The sequence below is a fragment of the Camelus bactrianus genome, chromosome 1 (assembly GCF_048773025.1).
Source record: "Camelus bactrianus isolate YW-2024 breed Bactrian camel chromosome 1, ASM4877302v1, whole genome shotgun sequence".
Lineage (NCBI taxonomy): Eukaryota > Metazoa > Chordata > Mammalia > Artiodactyla > Camelidae > Camelus > Camelus bactrianus.
The window spans coordinates 19,359,394-19,373,251 of NC_133539.1; the positions used below are offsets into that span (position 1 = coordinate 19,359,394).

Here is a 13,858-nt window from a genome sequence, read left to right on the forward strand (position 1 = left end):
AAAGGTGTACTTTCCCTTTGCTAATAAATCCTTTAAAATCTTTCATTACACAATGCTCCATCTCCAGTCTGAATTCTTAATTTTCAGGTATGACAAGAACTGAGGTTTTTTTTCCCTTCCCCTTTGGGGTAATACTTATATTTACTATATATTAATACACATTTTATTTCTTATACCTACATGTATCATAATTAAGTATATTTTTAAATCATGTAGCTGATTCTAATAATACTGCTTTATTACCAAATCTAATGTATATATGGAGAGTATATTAAACCAGTATATTCTGAGATTAATTTGAAATACATTATTCATCTATATTGTCTGTCTATATGTGATGCTTAATGGAAAAAAAAAAAAACTTGAATAAAAGTTGCTTGACCTGAATTTGAATCTTGTTTCTGCCACTTTCAAAATACATAAACCAAGAAAAATTATTTCTGCTTATCAGAATTTTAGTTATAAAAATAATGGAAATAAATGATGAGGTACATAGTATTATGTAAGCCCTGTTATTTATTCTTTTCTATTTCATGATTTCTTGATTACAGTACCTCTATCTATTGCAGTTTTGATATTTTGAGCCATTCCACTGCTTGTGTAAAATATGTTCTTTTTGCTGCTGCTAGTAAATCATGCCTCTTAAGTGAAATTCTTTCTCACAGTAACTAAGTGGTCACCAAATCTGTAAGTTGTCATATAACAAGAGTGATGTAAGCAAAGACTTGGTAAGTAATTGCATATTGGAACCTTGTGCTTCTAAAAATCTCTTTTTTAAAAGCCATTCACCACATTCTAAAGACCTTTGTATTTTGCTACAGAATGGCTTGAGGCCATGTGAAGAAACCTAGAGGGTGAGGGGCCATCTTCCACATTCTATTTTCTTCTGGGCTTCCAGCTGACTGCAACTGTATAACTGACCTCCAGACATTAACGAGCCAAAAGCAAAACAAAGCAAAACCACATCACATTGGGCAAGGTCAACACACAAAATCATGATATCATAAAGTGTGGCATTGTAGTTTTATATTTTGCAATGGTTTGTTAAGGCTGGTGGGCAGAACAGAATTGTGGTCCCCAAAGAATGCCCAGGTCTTAATCCCTAAAACCTTCAAATAAATTGCCTTACATGAAAGAAAAAAAAAAAAAAAAAAGACTGCAAACTTAATTAAGAACCATGAGAAAGGGAGATTATGTTTGATTATCCAAACAGACCCAATGAGGCAAGGAGTATGAGTCAGAAAAGAAGGTATGTTGATAGAAGCAGAGGTCCGAGGAATGCAATTGTTGGCTTTGCAAATGGCAAGAGACTGAGTCAGGGAATGTGGGCAACCCTTATGCTGTGGACTGAATATTTGTATCCCCTAAAAATTCATGTTTTGAAACCTAATCCCCAACGTGATTGTATTTGGAGGTAGAGCCTTTGGGAGGTAATTAGATTTAGATTAGATAATAAGGGTGGGGTCTTCATAATGAAATTAATGCCCTCTTAAAAAGAGGATGAGAAATAAGAACTAGCTCTCTCTCTCTCTGTCTCTCTGAATACACACACCAAAGAAAGATCATGTGAGAACATTACCAGGAGGAGGGCCTCACCAAGAACTCAGCCATGCTGACATCCTGATTCACAGACTTCCAGCCTGCAGAGCCATGAGAAATAAATGTTTGTTGTTTAAGCAGTCCATACTGTGGTGACTTCTTATAACAGCCCAAACTAAGACATTCTAGAAGCCTTCAAACTAACATAATCCTGCTGACTTCTTGATTTTAGCCCAGTGAAGCCTACATATCTGAGTTTGACCCCAAGAACTGTAAAATAATAAATTTGTGTGTTAAGCCACTTACCTCTTGTACTTTCTTACAGCAGCAATAGGGCATTAATACTGATAAGACACAGACAAGTGAAACAGAAACTGATAAACTGCAAGTGAACTACCGTCGTACGTAACAAAAACCTAAAACTTCTGTCCTGGGCTTTCTAACCAAGTAGGAGATGGAGTTCTGAATGTAGGTAAGGAGACTGCTGGTGAAGTCTGCTGGAACAAGGAGGAAATTGCTACTAGAGACCTGAAATAAAGAAAACCATGTTTCGTACAGGCAGAATAATTCAGAAATTTAAAATTTGTTGCCTGTGATCAATTGGAAAACAGAAAATCTAACAAACGAGTTTGTGAACCAGTCAGATCCACAGGTAGCATGTTGAAAGTGGTAACTGTCTTTTTTTTTTTTCTCTCTCTCAGATATAAGTAGGTGTTGCAAGAGAAAAATGTGCTACAGAGATTTTCAAGTATATTTTAGAGGGATATTTTTTCTTTCAGATTTTTTTTCTCTCATTCCCACAAATTCCAGCTGTCAAAAGTTTCTCAAAGCAATACATGACATAAGGACAAAAATCAAAGTCAGAGTATTACTAGTAAGACAGAGTTCTGAGATGAAAAATCAAATCAAAGGTGTCTTTTGTCCAGGTAACAGAAATTTAAGAAAGTGTTTTATAGAGTTTCTTAACTAGATAAATGAGCTTTTAAGAATCTTAAAGGAATTATGCAATTCAGATCATTTTGCTTCCATATAGAGAGTGGACTAACAAAGAGATTTGGAAGTGTGGATTTTGTCTGATGTAGTGGATTACAATTTAATACATACAAAACTCACACATTTTTAAAGGACTTGTATCAGTTTGAACCTAATGGGCTTAGACAATGTAAATGAAAATAGATTTCTAGGTACTAAATAGATCCCCATTTCTTTCCTCCTTACTTTTTGAATGGCAGCATCTATTTGTCTATTGGTATTTTCCTGCTTCTGTCTCACAATTGTCTGTAGGGTCTTCTGGGATTAGTTTAACTGTGGGTTTTTTTGGTTTTGTTTTGTTTTGTTTTTTTCGTGCCCGGGTCTCTGCTCTAAAGAAGTGCACCCAAGGTAAACTACCTGAGGAGGCTTATGGGCACCTGGAATTCATTTAGTTGAATAAACTCTGAAATTTAAACTTGATCCTGACAACATAATGAGATAAGACTTTGAACATTTTGGGAAAGAGATGAGTGAATTTTGCATGTGGAAAAGATGGGAAGCATTAGGAGACAAAAGGAGGCTGGTGCCATGCTATCACATGGGTAATATTCAATAAATCATACTCGTGTTTACAACCCTTCTGCTCACACTTTAACTATGTGTTTATTCACATGACTTTATTTAACCAGTTGGACATTACGAATGTGATGAAAAAAGTCGTGGTAAGTGTGTACACACTGGGGCTTCCATTTTTTAGGATTTCCTCTTAAAAACCAGTAGACACATAGAGTTCAACTACACTATATGGAGCAAAATAATTGCCAAGTTAAGTCAAGGTAACATATAGGCATGAAAAATATTGTATCATTGATGTTTTAAGCTGCTACATTTTGGTTTGATTTGTTATTCAGCAATAAATAAGCAAAACAGGAATAGAAGTAATAAAAAAGAAAGCCATTCTTTCTACTTTTTCAGACTCAAATTTAGCCTATTAAATATTTTATGAAATTATGTATTATGAAACCACTGATTTTATTTATGGTTTGTCTCTAAAGGATATGAAATAGCTGCCAAACACAACTTATTAGAATCAGTGTTGAAATATGGCAGGTTAGGGATAGAGATAATCATGGCTACCATTTTTGGCATTTCACGTGGCAGGTATTGCCTAAAGAACTTTGTAAACATTTTCTCAATAAATCCTTACATCGACTCCTGGAGATAAATATTATTCACTTTAGAATCACCATTTTATTGATAAGAAAGTCAAGTTTTAAATAAATTTATAAATTGCCCAAGTTCAGAACTAGCAGTAAGTCATAGGAATTGGGTAGTGAACCTGATTCTATTCTAATTCCAATACCTGGGTTCTTATCTATTTACTAATATTACTTCAATAATCCTATTTCTATTCCCACTGTGACTTTATGGGAAATTCTTCCCTCATTTTTTTTAAGGTGAGTAAAGATGTGAATTTCTTGGTTTCTGAGTTAGTGAAAATTTCATTTACGCTTTTCAGAGGGTGTTTCCATTAGAATTGGTAGGGGAGCATCACATAATCAAACTTGATGATAAAGCTTCTGCAACTCCCATTGAGTGAGCTTGAGTATATATTTCATCCCATTTACAAAGTTTGTGTCCTTGCTTATGAATAAAATGACTATTTTCTGCTCCCAGGTAATGCCTCCAAGTATAAAGAAAAATTCAACTTCCTTCTCTAAAACTCTCCATTTATAAATGACTCTTACAAGAGAATCTGGAACTGCTTGATCGCCAAATGCGATAGTATACACATGTTTTGGATTGGTCTTGATAATCATTCTTTTTTCTATATGTTCTTTATTCAATCTTGTCAGTCAGTACCAGATATTGATACAGTAGTCCGATAAGGAGCGTGGAAATTGGAGGTTGAAGAGGAGACATCAATTTGAACTGAATCATCATGTTAATTTTTTTCCAAATACTAAGATATCTTAATGTTAGAAATATCTGCCTTTATAGCCTGTTGGATTAAGAAAAAATTCTCAGCAAATTAAATTTTGATTAAGTTGCATGTTATTATAGTACAGTAGTATGGTTGTCTCTCCCATATAAAAAAAATGCTATGTATGGAAAATGAGTTAAGTTATTCAGGAAAGTTGAAATACTAAAGTGTATACACTTTGTTTTGGAGAGCTAAGTTCTGCCAAGGATAAATACATATACAAGATACTTTTTTTCACCCTTCAAACCCTACTTAATATTATTTTTATTCTATACATGTATGCACTCTGTGTAAAGTTTATATGGAAAATTGCCCTCTTGTGAAAACCTGGCATATACTTTTTTTTTTTAATTTTAAGAATGAGTTAAATGTTACACTGGTTATAAAAATAAAAAGAAAGAAAACATTTTGTAAAGGCTTGTGAGGAATGATTAGCGGCTTCTTTTAATTAACTCACGAAATCCTGAAAGTAGATAATCTACATAAAAATGAGAAAGAAAATTCTAACATGAACTAGAAGTTAATACCAGCTTACTGTGAAAGTGTGTCTCCACCCAGTGCCCATCAAATTTCTGTGTGCATCAGAATTCCCAGAAAGGCGTGTTGAAAGACAGGCTCCTCTCCCTGGTTATTCTGGCTGGCTAGGTCTGTGCTGGAGTCCAGAAGTTTATATTTCTAACAAGTTCCCAGGTGGTGCCCGTGCTGCTGGGCTGGGACCACGTTTTGAGAACTGCTGCTCTTACTGACTGTTTACTCATTAACCTCTCTGATGGGGCATCAAGTGGAAGCCCAGCGATTATGACTCAGGGTGAGGCCAGAGGACAGAAGGCATTCTCTCCTTTTGAATATTTAGAGATAGGTTTGAAAAAAATTTTTAAGTGAAAAATGTTTCTCAAGTCATAAGTTCACTCAGTGCAGAGATAGTATTCAAAATAAACATAAATGCAACACTTTATTAAAGTAAAAGTATCTTTACTATTAATATACAAATGGTGAAGAGTGACAATTTTGATATACTGTAAGCCATACTTTCAATGTCTCTCATAAATACAAAACTTCAACATTTGCAGTATATTTTGTACAGTTTAGACATATATATACACAGCATTTCATAGGGACGTACTATATTGAAACAATAAGAAAACTTTGTGGTAGCCAACTTAAGAATATAGAATTTGAATGGCATATATAAGTTAAAGAAAATAAAAGACAGCATATTTTAATGCATACTGAACACAGCATAGAATTCACGTACCAAAAAAATATGTTTTTTTAACCTTTATTTCTAAGTTCACATATTTCTAACAGAGTTTAGAGGCAAATGCTAAACCATGAACATTCCTTTAAGAATTGGAACAAATATGTTTCCTCTTAACAGTACCATTTACTTTATACAATGCTTGTTGTTCTCTAAAAACATCCTATTTGCAAAATGGAATCATAGGTTCTATCCAGGTTAACTTTCTCCTCTGGATTTCACTAAGTTTTCTCCTTCGCATCAATGTAATTGGTCTCAATTTTTATCTATGCAATCTTCCTTGTCCCTGCTCCAGAACTTCTCACACCAAGGTCACCTATTTCCAACATCAGAGTTTAGTCTGCCTTTCTGGATTCTTTCAGATCTTTGTTCCTCTATTATCCTGTACCTGGTTGTGATTTGAAATGCTCCAACAGTCACTGCTTTGCTTATGTTGTTCCAAGGAAGACTAAAACCAGATGCTAAAAGATATACATTTTAATTTTAGGAAAACAATTAAAATAAGTGGCAACATTAAATTTATATGGGTGATTTTTATATTAATTATAATGAACATCATGTAACCAAAATCCTGAAAATTTTATTAAAAAATTAAAGTGGTGGTACCAACTAAGGTAGCTAAGTTATTGATAAAATCCTATAGTGAATAATAAACTATTTTTCTAGGAATTTTTAATATGTTATCAAATAAATATAAAGCATTGTGTATAAGAGTCTATGAGGGGAAATCATTAATCTATTAGCATTCTGTATAATGTTAAATAGATACATCTACATGAGAAAATGCTATTTTTAAAAAGGAGAGGACAGAGTTGGAAGGAAATTACATTTGTCCAGTAACTACTACATCTAGGCTCTTTTATAACTTTCTCATTTATGCATCTAGTCATTTCATCTCAGAACATTAGTAAGCCTGTGAGTAGAATACTTTTTGGAGAGATTTTCATTTTAGGATTGAAGTACTTCACTTCTGGGATCTTCCACAGTGAAATTCTGGCATATGCTAATACATCCATATGTGATTTCAGTGTGAAAGACAATGTAATAATGCTTTAAAGGGTTAATAAGAAGGTGCAAATCTTTTCTCTCTAAAGATAAATAATGCAAACAATCTCATTTAAAAGTGTATTCTCATCTATGCATAAACTCTATTGAATAAGCACTCTATTTATGATTATGAAAAATAACTCCATGAGGGGTTGAAATTGAGCATTTACATTATTCTCTGTGAAAAAGAACATTGCAAATTTCACAAGTAATCGTAAGAAGTCATTCCAACATTTCTTAAATTAAGAAATGGAGATTATTTTATCACTTTAGTTGTAGATATTTTCATGAGTGATTATTTTATCATCAACAGTAGAGGATGATTTATAATCCCAAATCAAATACATAGCAGGAGTGATGTAGACCCAAGTGACACCGTATTAATTTACCCTATTTTAAAAAGTCATCTGTTGTCTTTGTCTTACAACTAGTAAAACTCAATGTCAATAATATCTGGAATATACTTATTGTCTAGAACAACAATACAGAACAAATTAAGTATATTTTGTGTGTGCATCAAAAGAATTGCTTTGTCATGAGTGGAAATAAGTTACACAGTATAATTTGTTTTATTGAGATTTTGTTTTCAAGGTGAAATCCTTTGAACTGAGCTTATTCACTAAATGTAAGTAAGACAGTATCATTCAAGTTTCACAGTTACAAGCAAAATATATCAATAAAGATTGCAGCTGTGTTTTTTTCTTTTAATAAAGCAGAATGTCATGCTACTCCAAAGGCACAAATACATCTTAATTATTTAAAATAAGATGCATAAAATTAAGGTATAATTATAAAATTACACTTAATGGTTGGCACTCAAATAAATAATTTGATTAATAAAAACTTTCTATTCATATAAATTAATTCAAAGACTAAGATTCATGTAAACTTTGCAGGATCAAATAGTCTTCGAAAAATGCTTTTATAGGTACTAATAGTGAAAAAATAAAGGAAAGCTTGAGAAACATTACATTAACGTTAGAGGTTAGAATGGCCATAGATCAACCCACAAAAAAATAATAAATAAATCTCTAGAAATCAAAATTTTTAAATTGCTTTGCAGATCATTGTAAAATATGTTGACACATTAATTTGTGCCAGTTTTAAAAACCAAATGGGTCTTAAAATGCTAATATTACTGTTCCCTCGTATTTGTTATTGAATATAGATTGTCATTGCCTAATTGCACAAAACCTATCAAGAAATACCAATATTTTCAATGATATCTTTGCTTCTCTGTTTAAAGTAGCATAGGGCTCTGGTTATTTAACAGTACCTATATTCAGTCAACTCTTTGACATTTTATACTAACATTTAAGAGTACTCTTAGACAGTAAAAATAACATTTATACAGTCATATGGATATGTTTAGTCTAGAATAAAAAAAGAAAAATAAGAAACAGATTATTTCAATTCTACTCATATTTTACAATTTACTACAAGCCATCTCTTCTGGAAACTTTTACAAGGAGCATTCCATTGGAAAGAAAAAAGAAAGAAAAAGAAAAGTTTATCACAGATGACAGTATTGCCTTGCTCCCACAGGGCATAGATTTCAAGGACAAGAGATAAGGACCACTGGACAATTGAAGCAATGTATTGAAACAGTCTGTTTACAATTAGTTTCAGATTATCTGTTAACTTCAGATCATTATTCCACATTAGTGGCAAGAAATTTAACAACATATTGTGTGTATATATATATATATGTATATAGAAAAGAAATATTTAATTAAATTGCTTTACATGAAAAGTCCAAAGAAATGAGAGAAACAGAACTTTCAAACTGAGGAAACAAAAATCTTTGTTCTTTATTATGATTTCTCTGCTCTTGAAATATAGCATGGATAGAACAATAGTAAACATGCTAAATCACTTTCTCAGTTTTCCTAATTCTTTCACCATAATTACTTAAAACCACGTAGCCCTAGCCAGGAAAAATTAGCATCCACGGCTATTGCTTCACGGACACTTACCTAAGCCCATTTAGTCTGCACAAAATAATTCAAGTATTCTGACTAGTTGTAGCACATTGGAACAAAAGGGCAGAAACAGTAAAATAAAGCAAACGGATGATCAGACAAACGTAAACTCAACAGCAACAGTCAAAGTCATCAAAAGACCAGTTGTATAATTTCTATTCAAATTCCTACGTAGGCACAAGAATGCTTTTCTTCAGAATATGCCTGAAAGGAGAACAAGGAGAGATTCCTGCATCATATAACCTGTACATTTTGGCAACGACACTGTGGCGATTTAGTGCCTGAACATGTAAATAGGCACATTCTGTCCTATAATAATCAAAGTTTTGGAGAATTAGTTAGCTGTCTTTCCTTGGCTGACAGTTCCAAGCACTTTGTAAATGAAAGTGTTTATGAGTGTCGTTAGTGTTATATTTAATATTCATCAAATGATCTCTGTAGAGAGACATCCTAAAACAGGTCGCTCTGCACTGTTAAGACTTTCCTCCAATGTTCTATTGGTATGCATTCCCCAACCAGTCAATATTTGAGAGATGATACCACCTGAAACACGAAAGCTTATGAACATGATGGGGCCTAAAGAAACCTTTGGCTCTCTAGGGTAAGGGATAATCTAAAACCTGCTCCCAATTGGTACGTATATTTATAATCATAAATACATTTTTTTTTTTACCTTACATGTAAGTGGAAATCATGTTTCATCCTTTTACCTCTGGGAGCTTGCATAGCTTGGAAGTTAATAAGTATTTTATTCTGGTATATATTACTAACAGGTACTATTAGAAAGTTTGTGTTGAATAGTTAAGGAATTTCTTCAACCAGAATTGTTTATCAAAATTTTAAAATGACTTCTAGCTACAACATCCAGAATAAAAACAGTTAGTGGTAATTCAATCATTTATCATTTACACTTTCATTACAATGTTTAAATGTTAATTTCTCCATTATTTAACCACTAAGGATTTGAATTCCTATTAGCCAATTACGTATAATGATTGACCAATAACACTGGGAAAATTAATTTTTAAACAAAGATTATTTAAAACAATGGGCAAAAATGTGTCTGAAGATATGATCAAGTGTTTGAACATGACTTTTTTTGATAAACTTATTTAAAAAGTAAAAAAAATCACATATTTATAAATATATCAAGACAACATTGATATTGTTCCCATTTCAATTTATTTTATTTGAAGCTGAGGGCAGAAATCAATATTATTTTCACTTGCAATACATTTTTTGTGTGTGTAATCCACTGTGAGTGAATATGGCATATATAAAGAGATCGAGATTTACGGAATCTTTCTAATCTAATTTTACACACAACTAATATTTGCTCAAATGGGTAACAATTTTGATCTGGCACTTCAGTCTGTCAAAAATCCATGTTGTAATTATAACTTAAAAAGAGTTTTCCAAAGTTTCTCTCAGTATTTAACGTCTACTAAAGATAACTGGCTCCTTCAAGCCTAAATTCCCTGAAATTCTCCGAATGAAAAGTGTAAGCTTTATTAAGTGGTTTCATCTTAAACTGAAATTCACCTTAATAATCTTTTTGCCCACGACTGGATTAAAAAACATGCAGGGCTTTCTTATGCATTTAGCTCACAAAGACTTTGTTTTGGTTTTTCTTAAACCCCTATTTGTGTAGAGGTTGTGGTATGAAGTATAGTTCTTAAGAAATAGAGCACTTTAGCCATATAATAAATTGCAGGACTTGAATCATAAGGTCAAATTGATACAAAGAGTTGGTGCCAGTCAGGTCTCTATACTGAAATTCATAAGAAAGTAAACAACAACAGTAACAACAACAACAACAACCAAAGGAAACAGACCATGGGCAGGAGTATTTGATCATATGTATATGTATACAAGCTATTCCAAGCTAGAAGTTTCCCGAGAAATTAAGGTCAGTGGAATAGTTTTGGTCATGGGGTTCACGGCAATGCAAATGCTCTTTGTTGCGTTGATCATGACTCTGTAATCTTGCTGTTACGCTTTGCTGTCGTCTTCTTTTGATTGAATGATGTCATTAGAAACCTTAATTTCTATAGTTTCTGGATTTAGGACTTCTTTCCCATTTTCTTCTTTTAAGGGCAATTTTCTGGAAGAGAATACAAAAATAATCAACTTAATTTGCTAAGGCACTTTGAAGTGGCAGATTTAGATGTACCAAATCATTCATTATGGGGTGGCTTAGATTTGATAACCCACTGATGTATTAAAAATATAATGAAAGTGTTTTGGAATGTAAAAGTCAAAACAATTTTATATGTTTAATAGAAGATTTACTAGTACTTAAGTTTTTCAAGTAAAAATAATCAATAGTTGCTGACATATTATTACATAAACTATAAATGCTGAGTGAATTAGTAATAATCTTTGGAACTTAATGCAAATAAATGTATTTCAGGACTTTCTCATTTTTTTATATTTACTCTATTTCTTTTCTTTACCTAGTCTTTTTTCACTTTTTTTTCTTATTACTTTTGTATAATTTATGAGCACTTGCTTGGGAGTTGTTTCCAATTTTAAACTCTGAAACAACCTTTATTTCTTAATATTAAGACAGTTTTACAAATCATACTATGATGACAACAAATCAAGATTTTGAGTTTTTTCTACCAGTCTTAGATTCAGTGTTTTACTACTATTTCTGTGCACATGGCTTCAAGGATAAAATTTCTTCTTCTGACAAAATATTTTTTCACATCAAAAAAAATTAAGTTACACACAGAATTCCAATTCACCTCTGTGACTTTAATCTCAACATTTTATGAAGCAGTGAATGCTACTATGGTATTTCCTCTGAAATTCATTTGCAATTTCTTTTATATTTCTGAATGAGAAGAGTAAGAAATATTCTGCAAGTCAAAGCTATTGTGTGAAAACTAACCAATCAAAAGTAAGTCATGGGCAGAAACTATGATTCATTTCTGAGAACAAAGAAACATGTACTTTGTAACTACTAGGGCAAGCTACATTTATGTATATTATAAATGGTGCATTCACACTTCTTTTCTCCCATTACCAAGTACTGAAAATATTGATAATAAAAGATTATAGAAACAACGGGTTATTTCTAGCATCAAAATGTACAGAGATTTAAAGCTTGAATGGGAGCTTAGCATAATGCTTAACACCGCTTTTAATCACAGAACTATGTACTGAATTTGTAATTAACCAGTGTTTATAACTAATTCGTGGATAGTGTACTTTCGCATATATATTTTTTCACTACTTATATTTATGTTAAATTATATTTTTAAAGAGTACTATTAATTTGATTATTTTTATGTTGAGTATTCCTTTTCTTTAACTGAGAACCAGAATAGTTATTAAACCACCTAGTTTTGTCTTGTTTCAAAATATAGTCCTGCTTTATATAAGGGCATTTTCTTAACTAGTTTTCATACACACCAATATATTAGAGTAAGTGTTAATTAATAGTTAGGAATTTGTTTTGTTGAAAAGGCTTTTTTGCTTCATTGAAAAGGCTTCTGATTTCTGAAAGGGAGTACACAGAACCCACCTTGTGAAAGCTGCCTCTACAAGAGTTAACGTCAAGCTAGAACATAATAATCTCTAAACGCAGTCACTAAAAAGGGCCTAAAGATTTAAGCCAAAATTTAAGCTACAGAGTAGAGCTTTGTATTTGTCTAAATATTAATCATTTCATTCCCCTGAGAGCTGAAAAAGGACATTTCTGAAACAAGTTACTTTCTTCACCTGTGACAACACTCAGCCTTTGATTTAGTACGAGGAGCCTAAATCAAATTTCTCTGCAAGAGAATGCTAGCTGGCCGAGGAAGAGATATTTGTTTTGAAAAACAATAAAATTTCAAAGTCATTTTGGTGAGCAGGGTTTAAAGAATAATATGATAGCCATGGTTTTGTTAGTATCAAATATACTCAGTAGAACACTGGTATTACTACTTAATATAATGCCTATGGTTTTAATTATTTTAACTTTCCTAGTCATGAACATCATCTTTGCAGGTTTAGTTGAAATATTTATTATGGTTTTAATGGGGTTCTGATGGGTGCAGAAAGAAGTAGACGACACAATCTTGCATGGAGACCAAACATCATGTACTATAGAGACATTAAAATGATAGACTATTTACCAGTTCTTTGTCTTCTTGACCAATATATATACATATTTTTTTAAATAGATTTGTATATATTTCACACTATTTATTTCTATTTTAGGCCATTCTATGCATATCCAAAGCAATGACTAATATCCTGACACATCTTTATCTCAGCAAAAATCAATTGTATTTTGAAAGTATCACTTTCTTAAACAGTAAGATTAATGTAGGAAAACCCAACTCTGTAACATGCTTCTATCATCTTGATATTTTTACATAAAATTACGAATATATATTTGAATAGTAGATTTTCTCTGACATTGATCCAAAATCTTCATATGAAATATCTCAATTTTTGATACTCACATGTACTTTCACTGAAGAAGAAACAACATGGTTTTAATAATGGTGTTATTTGTCAATGCAAGCTACAAATAATGATAATGTGTTAACCACTTTACAAGCACTTATCCAAAAATAATTAAACATTTCACGCTACATACTCAGGTTCTGTTAGTGGCGTGGTTTCATTTGGCTCATTTACTGGGCTCCCATCTTCATGATTAGTAATTCTTTCATCCTCTGTTCTCATCTCCACTATAGGTTCTTTTGATCCATCTTTCCTAGAAAGAATAAATTTAAAAATATTATGTATGAAATGTAAAAATGGATGCATTATGGAACATAGTTTAAAATATCCACAAAAATCCCACCACCCCTTAAATAAATCCAATACGGTCAGAATAGGAATATCATTAAGAATTTTTTAACATTTAAATTCATCTAGCCATATATTATTCCCTCAGAAAAAATAGAAGAAATTCCATTTTGTCTAGAATTCTTTTTCTTATCAAAATTGTGTTAAATATTTTGAAAAGTAGTTCAAATTTTAAATTTGATAGTGCAGTTTCTTTTTGGAAATAAAGGAAAATATTTTGTTAAATACAGTTTATGAAATGAAGTAGCTTTTCCCCACTAACTA

The 13,858-nt window shown here is 31.9% G+C and overlaps 1 protein-coding gene across 1 annotated transcript in view; it reads right to left on the bottom strand.

The window, feature by feature from the left end:
- Window positions 1-5,428: 5,428 nt before the first annotated feature.
- The window catches only part of NCAM2 (neural cell adhesion molecule 2), a 436,725-nt gene continuing 428,295 nt past the window's right edge, over window positions 5,429-13,858 (bottom strand). The window contains exons 17-18 of the mRNA XM_010960127.3: window positions 13,380-13,499; window positions 5,429-10,886 (exon numbers count right to left, since the gene is read on the bottom strand). Of these exons, the coding sequence (XP_010958429.2) occupies window positions 10,775-10,886; window positions 13,380-13,499 (232 nt within the window). The 3' untranslated portion in view covers window positions 5,429-10,774. The remainder of the gene's footprint in view (window positions 10,887-13,379; window positions 13,500-13,858) is intronic.